Raw genomic sequence first — 17,867 nt, forward strand, 5'->3', positions numbered from 1 at the left:
TCTCTGCTAACACAAGCAAAACCAACTCGAGCACCACTGCCAGGATAGCTAGCATCACAATTAATCTTAAAGGTACCCACTGAAGGGGGAATCCAAGAGCCACTAATGGTTGAGGGGATAGATAGTCGTTGCAACTCAAAAATATTTCGGAGCTCCTTTTCTAAGGACAAAGCCATACCAATCACCTTGTCTATGGTCCAATGCTCGTGAGGATGAAAGATCTCGTTATTTCTCGAACACCAAATCCACCAGAGACCAGAAAAGAATCTAAAGGGGCGCTGTTTGCTATTATGTAAGAACCAACTCATCAAATCCACTGGTTGATCGGAGATCCCTAAAGCTTGCCAAACAAGTTGGGCTTTTGGACAATCCCGAATACAATGTAAAACCGACTCCTGACTTGAGAAACATCATGGACAGCTATCCGTGTGCGAAATGCCCCTTCTAAAACGAAATGCAGCAGTAGGAAGAGCCTCCCGAAGACATAGCCAGGCCAAAAATTTGTGCTTTTCCGGAACATGTTGACGCCAAAGCCAAAGCCAATTACCCCTATCCTCCCAACTAAACATCTTCTTACTGAGCCATAAATAACCACTATGAGCATCATAAACCTTTGAGGCCGCACCAGTCCAACCCCAACCGACCTCTGAACCAGCTTGAACATCTGGGTTGTAAGAGTTAATGTTGCTCTGCAGAGACGGATTCAGAGGAGAATAGATATTCTCAAGGTTCCACTGTCCAGATGACCAAAGGTCCAAGATCCTGAGATCCGAATCAGAAATGTGAACATAATCCATCTCCTGACACAGTCGCCCCTCTCTTCTCCATTTAGAAAACCAAAAGTTCTGTTCCAAATCCCCAATGCACCAACTAAAACCTTCCTTTAGGATATCCCAAGCTCGACATATACTCTTCCAAACATAAGATCCCCTTCCTCGAGACTGACTAAAACAATCATCCTTAGAAGAATGGTATTTTTCCGTCAACAGTTGAACCCATAGCTTGTTGGGATGGTGAAAAAGTTGCCAAACTAGTTTTCCAAGAAGAGCAATATTGGCACAAAAAGGATCTCTAATTCCTAGACCTCCAAACTTCTTAGGAGTGACCAACACTTTCCAGTTAACTAGATTCAGGCCTCTACCATCAGCTTGACCCTTCCATAGAAAGTTTCGCATCATGGATTCTATCTTATTAGTTACCCCTTTAGGGAAGAGAGATACTTGCATGCGATAAGTAGGAATCGCAGTCACTACCGAGTTGAGCAAACAGAGTCTTCCTGCCTTATTAAGCAATCTTCCTTTCCAGCTAGCTAGCCTTCCCCGAATCTTGTCCAAAACATCGTTGAAAGTTGCGCGTGTCACCTAAGAGTGATTAAGGTTCACCCCTAAATACTTGCCCAAGTTCTGAACGAATCTGATGGAGGAGACTCCAGTGAAAATCTCTTTTCTTGTCGCTGAAACATTCCTGGAGCATAGCGCTTTAGATTTTTCCACATTAACCTTCATCCCAGAGGCTCTGCAGAAATTTTCCAAAGCTACCATTACAGTTTGAACTTGCTGTTTTTCAGCTTTACAGAAAAGAAGCAAATCATCGGCAAACATCAAATGAGAAATTCTTGGACCCCCTCTAGAAACCGCAACTGGCTTCCACAAGCCCTTATCAACTTGCTGATTAATAGAACAGGACAATCTCTCCATACACAACACAAACAGATACGGTGATATAGGATCTCCTTGCCTAAGACCCCTGCTCGGAGTAAAGCTATTTAATCTATCCCCATTCCAGAGGATAGACAGTGAGGAAGCAGTGACACAACGCATAATCAGATTGACTATCGGAGGAGGAAAGCCAAAACTCACCAGGGTTTGTTTCAGAAATCCCCAATCCACTCTATCGTACGCTTTCTCCAAATCAATCTTAAAGGCCAGGGTGCCTTTCTTTGACTTTGTCTTCTTCATGAAATGGAGAACCTCTTGTGCTACAATGATGTTGTCAGGGGTTCCTCTCCCCGGGATAAACCCTCCTTGAAGGGGCCCAATAATCTCTTTGAGATGGGGACGAAGTCTATTGACCAGGACCTTCGTTATAACTTTGTAAACCACATTACAGAGACTAATTGGTCGGAAATCCTTCATGGAAATCGAGTTTTCTACCTTCGGAATAAGAACCACAAGAGTTTCCATCATCCTTGGATCCATATCCAAACCAGAGAACGCATGACGAACCATAGTCCAAACATCAAAACCAACAATCTTCCAGTATTCTTTAAAGAAGAAAGCCTGAAACCCATCAGGGCCCGGTGCCTTAAAAGAATGCATACTGAAAATAGCCGACTTAACTTCTTCCAGAGTAACTGGCGCTGTGAGGCTACAACAGGCTTCATCATTCAGGGAAGGCAGCGGCACATCACCAAGACAACCTAAGTCTACATCCTCCGACTGGCAGAATAGGCGTTTATAGAAGGATTCAGCTTCCCTTCTAAGGACATCCGGGTCCGTTTCCCACACCCCGTCTTGAAGAAAGAGACCATGAATCTTATTATGCTTTCTCCGCACAAGAGTCTGGACATGAAAGAACTTGGTATTTCTATCCCCAAATTTTACCCACTGCTCTCTGGATTTTTGAAACCATAGAAGTTCCTCCTGCACAAGCGTGTTATTAAATTCCTCAATCAGCTGTTTTTCTTTTTGCCGCATAGACAAATCTTCCATTACTTCAAGTCGCTTCTGAAGAAAATTAATCTGTCTCTCCAATTTGCATTTTCTAACGAAAATATTGCCGAACACTTTAGAATTAAACTCCAAAGAGTTCTTCTGCACTTCTGAAAGCTTGCCATGCATCTCTCTGTAGCCAGCCTGCCATGACTGGTTCACAATATTTCTGTACCCCGGATGAGTTGCCCAAGCTGCAATAAACCGAAAAGGTCTATTCTTTTTCGGTTGGGGACGACCTGTACAGCGTACTAGGATAGGACAATGATCAGATTGAAGCCTATTTAAAATTTCTGCGTAAGCCTCTGGAAAGAGAGATAGTCAGCCACTATTGATACAAACCCGGTCAAGTTTTTTCGCCACCTCAACACCATTTTTAACCCTTCTGTACCAAGAAAATTGTCTTCCAATAGTCTTCAAGTCAAACAGATTACTATCCCCTAGAGAGGCAGCAAGCCGATCTGCATGATGACTCGAGAAGAGGCAACCCTTAGATTCATGAGAGAATAGTACTTCATTAAAATCACCAAGAACAATCCATGGCCCGCAGAAAGACGAAGACTGAGTAACAAGATAATCCCATAGCAAAACTCTGGTATTAAATTGAGGACTACCATAGATACCACTGCACCTCCAAATCACATTATTTACCTGAACCTCAACTGTAACACATTGATCGAAAGCATCAACCCATTTACAGTGAACACCCTGTATTGCAGAAAGTAACCAAATACCCCCCTTGTGTCCTGACGCCTCCACTATACCAATAGGGTGATAACCAAGTCTTTCCCAGAACATTTTCAAGTGTTGAAAAGGACAGTGAGTTTCAACCACAATAAAAATTACAGGTTTAAATTTTCTAACCAGCTCTTTACAATTCACCCGGGCTAACTTATTAGAAGCACCCCTAATATTCCAAGCTATTATATTTAAACTATCCATAATATGAAATATAAAAATATAAAACAAGGAAATCAAAGTGCTTCACCAACCTCAAACCGAGGCTTGCCCAGCGGAAGTGACTCCCGTGACCTTCAGGTTTGCCAGATCTCCCTGGAATATCTCCTTAATCCCGCCTACCGACGCAGTAACAGCCGGCAATGCGCCTTCCTTCTCCAATGGAACCGCCACGGTAACACCCTCCTTCACGGTTGCAGGAAGACATGACGATGCTTCCACCACCGTGCCTCCATTCTTCTCAACTGGCGAGCTCTGTAGGGACCCTGGCCTTGGTCTTTTCCGGAGAGAGGACCCGTAAGGCACTGGGGTGTATCGGGTTGAGGAGATCGACGTCTCACCAACACGAGAAGCGCTGTGTCCGACCTTGACTCGTGACCCGACCCTAGCACGATAGGAGCTTGATCCATTCGTGTGAGAGAAGTGAATGGTGGGCCTGATTACTCTACCCGAATCGATTCTGGATTGAATGCCTCTTTGGACCTTGTTAGATTGCTTCTGACCCAGCTTGGTTTTACCTTTCCTCACAACTTGCTCCCAGCCTGGTTCATCATGCATGCAAGCCTCCTCAACATTATTTCCTTCCAAATTACTAGCCTCCAAATCTTCTTGCAAATTCGATGCAGGATTCTCGCCAATAACGCCACCTACCACATTAGGTTCTACTTCATTTGAATTGTGAATTTTGGTCTCAGGATGTGGCACTGCCTTTGTACCATCCCGTGGTTTGGTGGCATCGGAATCAACACTCTTTCCTTCCCTAGAGTCTCTACCCAAGCACTGTGCCATATCGTGACCATAACGTGCACAAGAGTTACAAATTAAATTTAAACTTTCATACTCCACTACATGAGTTACGCCTTCCACAATGATATGCTTGATCACTGGCAGTCCTAAATTTATTTGAACACATACTCGGGCATATCGTCCTCTCTCAGCCAATTTAGTGGCTAAGTCCACTTTGATGGGAACTCCTATTGCAGAAGCAATACGCATCATGGCCTGTTCCTGATAGCACCAGATTGGGAGCCCCGAAATCCGAACCCATACAAGCGTAGACCCGAAGGATTGCTCACATGGCCGAAAATCTATATCCCACGGTTTTACAGCAACATAGTGCCCCTCAATCAACCACGGGCCACCAAGCATGACCTTCTCACGATCTTCACATGCATCGAATTTTACCATGAAGTACCCAAACCCCACATCAAGCAGATCAAAGCCACCTTTGATGCGCCAAACCATCCGAAGCTTGTGTGAAAGAGCTGTGTAACTATAATTTTTATCAAGAACCTTAATCACTAAAGCTTCTCGATAAGGCTCTGCCAAACAAAGCTTGGCTTCTTCAGTGAAGTTTACACATGGAGGTTGGGAATCGCCCTGCTTGCCTACCACCGTGGCTATACTATCCCCAGATAGAGATCCTGCAAGTGCAAACGCCTTCGATTTCTCTGGACCAATGACTTTATCTCTAAAAGAGATCTTTGTAGGATTTGAAAAACCCCCTCATGAAAAACCCTCCTTGACACCGGATGCACCCCCACCCACACTCTCCCCCTTATCTCTTCCGACGGCATGGCCGCCATCCTCACTGTGTTTCGCCCTCAAACACTCGTTCCCGCTCTCTCCTTCTCTCATTCTCTCTGAGTACGGAGTACGTACTCTTTCAGTAACTTTTGTAATGAGATAGATATTGCTCAGGTAAATATTGCAATTTTTGGCCCACGTTATAAATAATTACTAGTAACTTCTATAAAAAAAATAGTATTACAATAATAGTATGAGAAAGGTGTTCGATTTTCAATGGATTGAAAAAAGGAAATCTGTATCAGTAGATATCCATAAAGATTATTCGTAACAGAAGGTTAATGAGACTCGCAAAATTTGTACAGGATCAGAAATCTGTTTCAGCAAATAAATAGGGGGTGGGGTAGAGATTGAGGTACTTATCTCCTACGAAATTTTTACAAAAAAAAAAATTACTTAATTTGTTTTATATATATGTTATTAAATAACTATTTTATTTTATTTTAATTTATATATTAAAAATTTTATATATATTATTATGTTAAATTTATGTTTAATTTGATATATTTAATTGAATTATATTAAATTTTATTATAATTACGTTAAGTTTTTTAAAAATTTAAAATTTAATATCCGTAAATATTTATGAGTAACCACCTCCTTTACATAAAAAAAAAAACAAAAATCTGTAACAAAAATAAAAAAAAACAAAAGATATTTTACTAAACAAAAATGGAGGACAGAAGAAAAATCCCCATCTCCATAAAAATTCATTGTCATCTCTAGTTCTCATAGTCTCATCCTCAAATTCAATATTAATAGGAGTAATTCACCTGAGAGATAAGAAGGGAAAATGGTGTAAAATAAGAAGCAAATAATTGTATGCAGATTGTGCTCTAGTCTTGATGCATAGTCTCCTTGTCTAGTTTTTCAATTTTTTTTTTAATTTGGATACTCTAAATTTTAAATTTTTATTTTAGAAAGTAAAATGTGATTTTCTATCTTTAAATAATTTTTCTCTTATATTTATTTTTGATCTCACTTATAAAATAAATAATAAAAAATCATACTTTATTCTCTAAAATAATCCAAATCCTTCTTTCTTAGTAAACAAAGCCCCATTAAGATTTTGGAACCCGTTGCTACTATATTTGTTATACAAAGAATGATTTTTTTTTTTTTTGTGACTATACAAAGAATGATTTAATTTAAAATGCTGCTTTTTTTTATAGTATCTTTAAATTTAATAGATTAATGACTAATTTATTGTAAATTAAAATTTTATTTAAAATTTTGTTATAACTAGTAAATATGAAATTCAAACTCCAAGTGGTATTTAAAATTTTGTTATAACTAGTAGCTTTTTTTAATTTTTGACTTATGAAAAGTAGTAGTATTAATGTCGGGTGCAATTTTCAAAACCAAATTGTAACTTTTTAAGAAACTATTTTGGAGCTTATAGAGAAGTTAAAAAAAATGACTTCTCTCATAATACTTCTACTTTTTATTACATTTCTTTAAAATAAGCACTTTTAGAGTTAAAAATCCAAACACAAAATAACTTATTTATAAGTTACTTTTAACAGAGTCATTTATTGTTTAAGTTATTTTATCAAAAGAAACTTAATTAAGTTAATTATCCAAACTGAGCCTAAGACTTTAATTTAGTAATAGTTATTAGTTATACTGTTTTTTTGGCGGATCTTTCGTAACAAAAAAGTAAGTGTAAATTTTTTTTTCACAAATCATTAATTAGTTATAGAGGAGTAATATAGATTCCTTTTATTATTTGATATAAATACTGAAAATAATATTGAGGATAATTTTTAATTTATTTTATATTAAATATTAATTTTTGTTATTTTATTTTTTTATCGTTCCACTTTATTACGTTGAAGTCGCTTGAAAAAAAAGTTACACCGTTTTGTTGTTTTCAAATGTTCAATAGAACAATGCGGTTCTTAATTATTAATTAAGATTACAGTGATGAGAAAGGAATATACCAATAGTCAATAATTAAAAGGAAGCAGAATATTCGAAACGAAAAATAGTAAGGAAAAAAACAGAGAGATTTTATTTACAAGGTGCCACAATTTGGAAGGTATCAATGAATCTGGCCCTTCAACCACTACAATGGGTTGATGTGAGATATTTTTCTTTTCGTTAATGCAAGAACGAGGGGAAGGGAAAACGTGTTCCCATCTTGTCATTTTTTTTATTTTTAATATTAGATTAACAATGATATTTTTTTTAAGTGTGATCTATTGTGATATTTTTTTAAAATGTGAGATGATTTAATGTATGGAATATAAATTGGATCGTCTGATTTTTAAAAGATACAAAAATCGGACCATTCGATTTTTAGATACACAAATCGGACCGTCCGATTTCTGTACTCGGACCGTCCGATTTGTGCACTCCAAACTTTTAAAATTTTTTAAACACAAATAGAAAGATCATAATTTTAAAAAACACCAAAAGTTACCACGTTAAGGTATAATACTCATTCTACTCTTCCGTATCCAAATTTTTTAACCCCATCTTGTGACGCTAATTTTCCATGAATTAATTGGGCAGGTACAAAATTTGGTACTATTTAGGCCAGAATTTATAGATGCTAAATCAAGGAAGAGAATAAGAGTTTTCCAAATACCAAATAGTGCTTTGCCATTTACATTGTTGCCATGCCTACATCCTTATAATATTTCCGCAAACTACACTTAACAAAAATTCTTATATTTTATATTTATTTTAACATTTAATAAAAATAATAATAAACTAACAAAAACTTACAAGCTTTAAATATATAAATAAATGGTGTATATAACTTATCAATCATTCTTTTTTTATTGTTTTCTGTTATCAAATCAAACCATTAATTAATTTATCATCATAATTTTTGTGCTCTCGTCGTGGTGGGTACGTACAAAAATAAGGTTTATGAATGTGACCTACCAACCAATGATACAGTCACACTCACATGTCATCCTACTCAGAGAAAGAGAAAGAGAAAGGATAAGCACTAAGCATCACAGAGTGTTATCTACTCAGCAATCCAAACCCCAAAACAACCCCAACAAAATAATAATAATAAAGAAAGAAAAGGTAAAAAATAAATAAATTAGGGAAAAAGAAAAGCAGAAATAACACTCAACAACGATTCATTAATCAATAATCATAGACCTTATCCATCCAATTTTCCAAAGCCCCCAAAAACGAAACTAAAAACTAAAAAGTTTCAGTTTTTAACGCAGCCGCGGCGACCCATCACCGAACACACCTCATAGCTTCTTACTTCTTCAACTACCAAACCAACTTCTTCTTCTTCTACTACCATGGCTTCTTCTTCCTCTCTCTTTCTTCTCCTTTCCTTTCTTTTCTTCACCCTCTTCCATGTTCAGATCTCAGCTTCTTCTCTGATTCTCCCTGTAACAAAAGACTCTGCAACGCTTCAATACTTGACCACACTCTCTTATGGAACCCCTCTTGTTCCCACAAACCTTGTTCTGGATCTTGGGGGTTCCAACCTCTGGATCGATTGTGCATCGAGGAACGCCCCGTCTTCTTCCTCAATCTCTGTTCCTCACCGTTCGATTCAGTGCCTCACGGCGAAAAGCCACGAAATTGAGACTCAGGCATGGGTCACAAGCCTCTCAAACCCTGAAGAACTTGACCAGCCATGTCAAATTCTCTCTCAAAACAGCATCACCGGAACAAAATCCTCGGAGGGTGAGCTCGTTCAGGACCTCATAGCACTGAAAAGGTGGAAGCTTGAAGAAGAAGAAGGACCAAAGAGTCAGATTCTCTTTGCTTGTTCACCAACACTTCTCTTGAAGGGTTTAGCGAGTGGTGCCAAGGGAATTGCAGGTCTTGGAAAATCTCGAAGTTCATTCACATCACAGATCTTTGATTCTCTTACAACTCAAAGAAAGATGAGTTTTTGTGTCTCATCTTCATCTGGGGTTGTCGTTTTTGGTAACATGGGTTATGAATTTCAACCATCTGATGAAATTCTCAGATCTTTAACCTTCACACCCCTTGTGACCACCACCAACAACCAGAAGAACCCTAATTCACAGGAGTATTTCATCAACGTCAATTCCGTCAAAATCGGTGGGAAAAAGGTTTCCTTTAACACGCCATCGCTGTCACAAGATGGCAATGGAGCTATGTTGAGTACGGTTGTGCCTTTCACAACTTTGCACAGTTCAATCTATGAGATTTTTGAGAGTGCTTTCTTGAAAGCTGCTTTGGCCATGAACATGGCAAAGGTGGAAGCTTTAGCACCTTTTGGTCTTTGTTTCAGTTCTGAGGGGAACCCAAGTGTGCCAATTATTGACTTTGTGCTTCAGAGTGAGATGGTGAAGTGGAGCATCCATGGAAGGAACTCAATGGTGCAGGTCAACGAAAAGGTTATGTGCTTAGGGTTCTTGGATGGTGGTGTGGATGCAAAGAATAATATTGTGATTGGAGGATTTCAATTGGAGGATGTTTTGGTTCAGATTGATCTTGATACTAACATGGTTGGATTCAGCAATTCACTTTTGATGAAGCAAACTAGTTGTTCTGATTTCAAGAGGCTTGCTTCTTCCATGGTTGCAGCAGAATGATTTGACCAAAATAACCCTTGCTATTGATTATGATATATAATTGATGAGGCATAATACATAGTTTTTTTGTTTTCTTTTTTTAGATTATGGGTGAATGCTGAACATTTTAGTATCAGTTTTTGTAATCACCTTAGAACCACTTAAATGTTTTGTGTGTATACTACTAATGGTTATTGTTGGGAAGTTGAAGGCACCTTTTGATAATTGGATAGTTCTCTGGTATGAGCTTTAATCAGTTGATTGAGTTGTTTTGTTTTAGGCTTAATTATGTGTGTGTTTATTTTGTCGGTGTGATAAGATATGATGAACATGATAGGCAATAATGTGAATATGGAAATGGAACACGTTGTGGAATATTTTGATAGTGGGAAGAGCATATCCATTATGCACCATTCATTTCATTATAAGGCACTTTTGTTATTACTTTCCATTTATTTATTTATTTTATTGCACAATATGCGGCACACAGTTTAACACTAAATGAAAGGTATTGGCACCCGGAAATTGCAGAATATCTGTTTCGTATTAATTCACGAGGTTGAGGCCTAATCGTACACCAGTACAGGAAAAGGGGCACTTTTGTAATTTGATCTTTTTATTATCGATATTATTATTTAATTATTTATTTTGATAAAAAGTCAGATATAATTAATTTCATATAAAATTGATAATTAAAAATTATAAGATAATCAGTTAAATTATTTAAGAATTATCAATTATGAAGTTGATTGGACCTGAATTTTTATCCATTACTTTTAGTTAAAAAGATAACTTTTTAATTTGTATATGATGTTTAGATTTGTGTTTTTTAAAATATCAGAATTTGTCAATAGCGTATTGTATATTTGTATTCTTAAAAAATTTAACAATAATAAAAAAGACAATTTGCTGTTGGTGAATCGGCGAATTCACTTTTTTAAATTTTAAATTAAAATTCACAATTCGCCAATGAGAAATTTTATTTATTTTCATATTTTAAAAATCACCAACAAATCCATTTTTTAGGATTTTACCTCCCAATAAATAATATGAAATAAGTTGGCCCTTTAATGGGGTGAAGCAGAGACGAGTTGACTTTTCAAAATGGATGAGCATTCATTATATGGAAGATTATTAATTAATAATTACTGTTGCTTTCTTTTGGTAACTGATAATTATTATTTAGCAGAAGGATTAGATTCAACTAATTGTTCTTTTTCTGACTATGATCATCGTTACAATTGTGCACACCAACGCTAGGGCTGCACATGGATCGGATAATATTCGCATATTCGTGATAATTATTTGCATTCGATCCGAATTTTGTGGATATTATCCGATTCGCACTATGATAGAATCGGATTGCGAATTTGGCAGTGATATCCGCGGATCCGATCTGCAAATTCGCATATCCGCACATCTCATATAAATAGCATTGTTAAAGTAAACTCTAATGTGATATGAATTTTAGTGTGTTATTTTATGAATTTTATGATATCTTGTTTTTAATTTTTTATGTTGTATTTCAACTTGAAATAATTAAATTTAAATCTTGTGTTATTATTTTGTTTTTGTTATTCAAGAGAATTTTTATTGATAATATTTTAGGAGTAAATAAGCTTAAACAGGTGAAAAATAAATTTTCTGGATATTTTTTTTATAAAAACAGCCAAACAAAATCTTAAAATTGTTTTTTTGAATTATGTCGGATCGGATCGGATCCAGCCTGAAAAAATACGAATATCGTATTCGATCTGATCCGATGAATGCAGTGCAAATCGGATAAAATTTTAGACTATATCCAATTCTATCTGTGTGCAGCCCTAACCAACAGTGTATGACCCTTAATCTTAATTTAAACAATTCTTCTTTCTTTAGATATGTCATATGTGATTTTTTCTCTATCAAATGGAAAGAAAAAAATTATATCTAAAACTATCTAGTCCTTAAAATGTACAAAACTATAGTATGACCTATAAAATCTGGTTTATGAATTTTAATTAACATATTGATCTACCAGAGAGATTAATTGGTTATGGATGAGATGTGCCTTAAAAAAAAGTAACTACTTTTCCCAAAATTGAGAGTTTTTGAAAGAGCATTTCAACCTAATCTCACCATTGATCTAAAACTATTGAAAATAAAGGCCATAGCATCAGCACCGAGATAGTAAATTTGCTTACAAAATTTGATATATGGGATTACTACAGATACCAAGAAAACATGCATAATCAAGGACATAAACAGCATACAATATATTATTCCCATTCAGCATAAGAGTAATTCAAATGCCATATATCATAAGTGGGAGCAACTTGCATTATGGAGCAAAAGTGAGGAACTGAAGCTTAATTTTGATGAATCCAAATCAAAGACTAAAAGATTATCAACCAACTGATACCCTCCAATGACAATTGATGCTTTCACAAATGACATTCTTGGTTCTGTCCCTCCATCAACAAATGCAAGACATGCCACATTCTCCTTTGCCATTACCATTGAATTTGCACCATGAATTCTCCATTGCACTCCCCCTTGTAACACAAGATCAATGGTAGGAACAACAAATCCAGTGACAGATTTCTTAATAGTTCTAGAATCAAAGCATGCCTCAAATGGTGCAACTGAAGCAACTCTCTTCATTTTTATATCCAAAGCCTTCTTAACAAAATCTCGAACGAAAGGCTTATACACAGAGCTTTGTAGCTCAGTAAAAGGACTCATTGTGCTGATTTTGGTGCCACCATTTCCCTTTTTGTCAATGGACAACTGTGAAGGCTTGATGTTCAAAACATTGCCATCAATCTTAACTGATTTGACATCAATGAAGTATTCCTTAGAGGGTACGCCCTTGACAGAAACAGCACCGGTTGAAACAGGGTTGATGATCAATGGTGTGGTTTGGACAAATTTGGACACTGACCCATCAATGGATTCAACCATTAAATTGGTGTATCCTAACTTGTTTGAAGAAGGTAAGCAGATAGAAAATTTGGGTTGAACCTTGTTTTCCAATGCAAGTTGATTTGGTAATGCAAGTTGTGATCTTGAAAGGCCTAAGATCCCTTTAGTGCTCTTAGGTAAACCTTCTAGAGGGGAACCGGAAGTGAATCCTTCGGCTTCAATGCAGGCCGAAATCAAGCCATGAACTTTCATTTGAGAAATGACTATTATATCTTCACCATAACCACCACCAAAGATGAACTTGGCTAGTTGGTTGATTGCAGAGGCACCACAAGTGTTGTTTGTGCAGCCCGGTTTGAAGGGACCGCTGGTGCAGCTAATGCAGCCGATTGCATCTTCAGGGCATGATTTTGAGTCGCAGCTGATAGGGCTGTAGGATGATGAATTGTAGTTCTTGTCACAGTAATACCAGAGGTTTTCCCCTGCAAGATCAATGGCTAGATTGAAGCTCTTTGATGGTGTTCCTATGGCAAGTGTGGTGTAGAAGAGGTTGGTTGAAGGGTCTTTCTTGATTGGAAGGAGATAGGGAGAATGTGGTGGTGATGCTGCTAATAAGCATGGAACTGAGAAAAGAGAGATTATTGATAGGATGAAGAAGTTGATAGCAAAAGTTGTAGTAGCCATTGTGATAGATGAAGGCAATGGTGTTTGATGTGTTGTTAACTTAACTGAGTTACCCTTTTATAAATGGAGCACCATTTATTTGTGTGGATCATATCCTGATGATTGATCATTATCATATTTATGATTCTTTGAGCATTGATTTTAGTCAAGAATGGATGCTTGCTGGTGGTAATGGTATTGCACAAGAGAGAAAACAGCAGCTATAAATGTGGCCGTAGCAGTTAGCACCATCAATTGCTGGATGATGATGGCACATTGTTTGGGTAATGTTCGTTGCCTTAGGGTACCTTGGGCACTCGACGGGTCAGATGGTGTGGAGAGAATAAGCGGGTGAGGCCCTGAACGGACTTGGAGCGGGAGTAGAGGTGCCAGCTGGAAGTTGGTGACGAGGGAGACGGCGTGGACGGGGGTGGCCACCTGCAAGGATACTCCGACGATCAAGTCAGCGTCCGAGGTGATAGTGGAATTGGGTAAGATGTCATATACCTTGGGGGAAGAGCTAGCCTCTTCCCTTATATACTGGGCTGGGTGGGTCCATAGGTGACTTAGCCCACTGGCCAGGAAGTTTACATGAGCTGTCCTAATCCACGTGGAGAAGAGCAGGGCGTTTCAGTCTTCGGGTCGGGGGTCTCGGGTGACGCCTCGAGGGTACCGACCCGACCGGTTACTAGGCGTGATGACTCGAGCCACTTTGTGGTAAGTTGCGCGTGCTTCGGGTCGGCGTGGGGGGCCGACCCATTGGGTTGCCTCTGTTGTGGAGGCTGGTTCGACCTGTCGGGTAAGCGGACTGGACTGTGACAGTCCATAACAAGTAAGTACTAACATGTTTTCACGTAAAGCTGACTTAAATAACAGTTTTTAACAATTATTACATGAAGATAACTTAAGGTGAGTTGTCTCCCATTTTGCATTCCAAGGTACAATTCAGTTATTGCTTTGGTTGCCTATCTTGACATTCCGTACAGGTTGCCACAAGTGGATACCATGCACTTGAGAGTTATATCTATGTTTGAAATGCGATGCTATCTCCCTTTTAAATTTTGTTTGGTGGAGGCAATTATTCAAGAGATTTTATAAGGAGTATGAGATCTGGTTCGAATATGAATCACTTGTTAAGTAAAAAGAACATCTGTTACTCCATATCACTCACTGTATATAGATACATTGATCTTTTAATATAATAAAAGTAGGTAAAAAATTAGAATTTGGATTCTCTAAATTTTGAATTTTTACTTGAGAGGGTAAAGTGTGATCTCTCACTTTAGAATAGTTTCTCTCTCATATTTTCTCTTAGTCACATCTATAAAATAAATGGTTAGAGATTATACTTTACCTTGTAAAGTGAAATTCAAAATTTAGAAGATCCAAATCCAAAAAATTATTCAGTAAATGACACTACAAATTAAGGTACAATAATTAATTATAAGAGTTAAAAGTTAGATATCTAACCATTTTTATTTATATACATACATAACAATACAATCAAGAAAAAGACATTGAGTTGTATTTGTGTCCACTGAAGATCCATACAATTGAATGATATTAATGGTATATCAAGTATCAACCCTTGCATTAGAGCAATTAGTTTTTTTAATTTAATATGATTTCAAGTAAGCAAGAATGTGTAATAATTTTTAGTTGTATAAAATGAATATACTGCCTGACTCTGTAAATTACAAATTTGAGCATTAATTGAAACTGATACATTCTCTAAATGGTTAATAAAATTGAGTTTAGATTTTTAAAAAGTAAAGGTAATTGTTATCAACACATTTTCACTTACTTAATTACTTGCAATCTTGGCCACTCAGAAAGTCAGTTGGTAAAATCTATTGAATAAACTGTCTCTCTCAACTGATTAATGTTTGCAACAAAAGCAAACATAATTTATTCATTCTGCTCCAAAGAAATAAACACCATAACAGTATATTATTATTCAACAATAACAAAATTCAAATGCATTACAACATAACCTATGGTCCTATACTGTAACATTATTCATTAGTGGGAACAACTTGCATTATGGAGCAAAAGCGAGGAGCTGAAGCTTAATTTTGATGAATCCAAATCAAAGACCAAAAGATTATCAACCAACTGATACCCTCCAACGACAATTGATGCTTTCACAAATGACATTCTTGGTTCTGTCCCTCCATCAACAAATGCAAGACATGCCACATTCTCCTTTGCCATTACCATTGAATTTGCACCATGAATTCTCCATTGCACTCCCCCTTGTAGCACAAGATCAATGGTTGGAACAACAAATCCAGTGACAGATTTCTTAATAGTTCTAGAATCAAAGCATGCCTCAAATGGTGCAACTGAAGCAACTCTCTTCATTTTTCTATCCAAAGCCTTCTTAACGAAATCTCGAATGAAAGGCTTATACACAGAGCTTTGTAGCTCAGTAAAAGGACTAATTGTGCTGATTTTGGTGCCACCATTTCCCTTGTTGTCAATGGACAAGAGTGAAGGCTTGATGTTCAAAACATTGCCATCAATCTTAACTGATTTGACATCAATGAAGTATTCCTTAGAGGGTACGCCCTTGACAGAAAGAGCACCGGTTGAAACAGGGTTGATGATCAATGGTGTGGTTTGGACAAATTTGGACACTGACCCATCAATGGATTCAACCATTAAATTGGTGTATCCTAACTTGTTTGAAGAAGGCAAGCAGATAGAAAATTTGGGTTGAACCTTGTTTTCCAATGCAAGTTGATTTGGTAATGCAAGTTGTGATCTTGAAAGGCCTAAGATCCCTTTAGTGTTCCTAGGTAAACCTTCTAGAGGGGAACCGGAAGTGAATCCTTCGGCTTCAATGCAGGCCGAAATCAAGCCATGAACTTTCATTTGAGAAATGACTATTATATCTTCACCATAACCACCACCAAAGATGAACTTTGCTAGTTGGTTGATTGTTGTGGCACCACAAGTGTTGTTTGTGCATCCTGGCTTGAATGCACCATTGCAGCCAACGCAGCCATTTGCGTCTTTGGGGCATGATTTTGAGTCACAGGTGATAGGGCTGTAGGATGATGAATTGTAGTTTTTGTCACAGTCATACCAAAGATTCTCTCCTGCAAGATCAATGGCTAGATTGAAGCTCTTTGATGGTGTTCCTATGGCAAGTGTGGTGTAGAAGAGGTTGGTTGAATAATCTTTCTTGATTGGAAGGAGAAAGGGAGAGTGTGATGATGCTGATAAGCATGGAAGTGAGATAAGAGATATTATTGATAGGATGAAAAAATTGATGGCAAAAGATGTAGTAGCCATGGTGATGAAGGCAATGGTGTTTGTTTGATGTGTTGTTAATAATGTTTAAGTTACCCTTTTATAGAAAGAGCAACATGCATGTGTGGATCATATCCTGATGAATGATATATTATTTATGATTCTTTGACCACTGATTTTAGTCAAAAATTGATGCTTGGACAGCTTGGTGGTGCACAACAGATACGAATTAAGAGATAACAGCTAGAGATAAGTGAAAGTGAAAGTAGACTTTTATGGCTATAAAAGTATGTAAATGTAATAAGGTTGACTTATTCCAAATAAAGTCAAGATTAGTCCGTTGACCAATATCCAATGTGCCCATACCACCATCATTTGCTTGATGGATCAGTATACTTGAAACGGTGGACACAAATTTATTAGGAAATAGATATCAATTTTTCTAGTAATGTTGCAAAATATTTTTTATTATAGACTTATTAAGTGACAAAAAGAAAAATATAGTGATTTTATATAATAAAATATCATACTAATTGAGAAAAAAAAAAAAAAAAAGTCAAGGAAGCCAGTCCTAAATGAACGAGTCAATTTGTTGCTTCGGCCTTGGGTTGCCCATGTTGACGTTTCCGTACATTGGGCAATCTAGAAGTAGGTAAATGATTTTTGCTTTATTGCATGTTATTTATACTTGTCTGTCTATTATTTTATGAGTTAATAGTTAAATTGGTTCTTGAAAGAGTATTTTTTAAAATCATCCCTAAATAATTTTTTTAATCAAATTAGTCTTCGAATAATTTAAAAGCAATCGCGTTGGTTTTTCTGTCAATGGATTAACAGATTCCGTTAACATTTGGCCACGTGGATCGTTAAGTTGCTAACACTGACATTAAAACGATGCCGTTTTAATTATTATAAGTCTCTGATTCAAACACGATGTCGTTTAGTATTTAGTGGAGCTTCATCTCCTTCCATTTACAGCTTCACTCAGTCACTCTCTATTCTTTAACCACTCAAAGAATGAAGAAAGAAGGCGGCGAAGCTCCGATCAAAGAGAAGAAGATGGTGCTATCATCGGCGACGCAGTGAGTAGTGCGATTGCGTTCGCATAGTGTGAGAGACTACCATCGCACCGTCGTGGAAGACACTGTCATCTGCGAGAGAGATAATCAATGTTTCCTTCAATGGGTTTCAGGTTGGGTTTTTTTGCTGGTGCCTGGTGGTAATGTTAGGGTTTTGATTGATTCTCTTTTTTATTTAG

The 17,867-nt window shown here is 37.1% G+C and overlaps 3 protein-coding genes across 3 annotated transcripts; 1 reads left to right on the top strand and 2 right to left on the bottom strand.

The window, feature by feature from the left end:
* Positions 1 to 8,027: 8,027 nt before the first annotated feature.
* On the top strand, positions 8,028 to 10,040 carry LOC112741173 (probable aspartic proteinase GIP2). Its single transcript, XM_025790039.3, has one exon. It carries the CDS (start codon positions 8,531 to 8,533, stop codon positions 9,803 to 9,805), a length of 1,275 nt encoding a protein of 424 aa, XP_025645824.1. The 5' UTR covers positions 8,028 to 8,530; the 3' UTR covers positions 9,806 to 10,040.
* A 1,911-nt stretch (positions 10,041 to 11,951) lies between these two features.
* LOC112741174 (probable aspartic proteinase GIP2) lies at positions 11,952 to 13,853 on the bottom strand. Its single transcript, XM_025790040.3, has one exon. It carries the CDS (start codon positions 13,370 to 13,372, stop codon positions 12,083 to 12,085), a length of 1,290 nt encoding a protein of 429 aa, XP_025645825.1. The 5' UTR covers positions 13,373 to 13,853; the 3' UTR covers positions 11,952 to 12,082.
* Positions 13,854 to 15,227: 1,374 nt separating this feature from the next.
* Positions 15,228 to 16,994, bottom strand: LOC112741175 (probable aspartic proteinase GIP2). The gene has a single exon (XM_025790041.2). The coding sequence runs from the start codon at positions 16,649 to 16,651 to the stop codon at positions 15,374 to 15,376; it is 1,278 nt and encodes a 425-aa protein (XP_025645826.1). The 5' UTR covers positions 16,652 to 16,994; the 3' UTR covers positions 15,228 to 15,373.
* Positions 16,995 to 17,867: the final 873 nt, after the last annotated feature.

Source organism: Arachis hypogaea, chromosome 14 (genome assembly GCF_003086295.3).
Source record: "Arachis hypogaea cultivar Tifrunner chromosome 14, arahy.Tifrunner.gnm2.J5K5, whole genome shotgun sequence".
Classification (NCBI taxonomy): Eukaryota; Viridiplantae; Streptophyta; class Magnoliopsida; order Fabales; family Fabaceae; genus Arachis; species Arachis hypogaea.

Bases quoted from the DNA above. Each gene is read 5' to 3' on its own strand.
- LOC112741173 (XM_025790039.3), top strand. From the start codon at position 8,531: ATGGCTTCTTCTTCCTCTCTCTTTCTTCTCCTTTCCTTTCTTTTCTTC.
- LOC112741174 (XM_025790040.3), bottom strand. From the start codon at position 13,372: ATGGCTACTACAACTTTTGCTATCAACTTCTTCATCCTATCAATAATC.
- LOC112741175 (XM_025790041.2), bottom strand. From the start codon at position 16,651: ATGGCTACTACATCTTTTGCCATCAATTTTTTCATCCTATCAATAATA.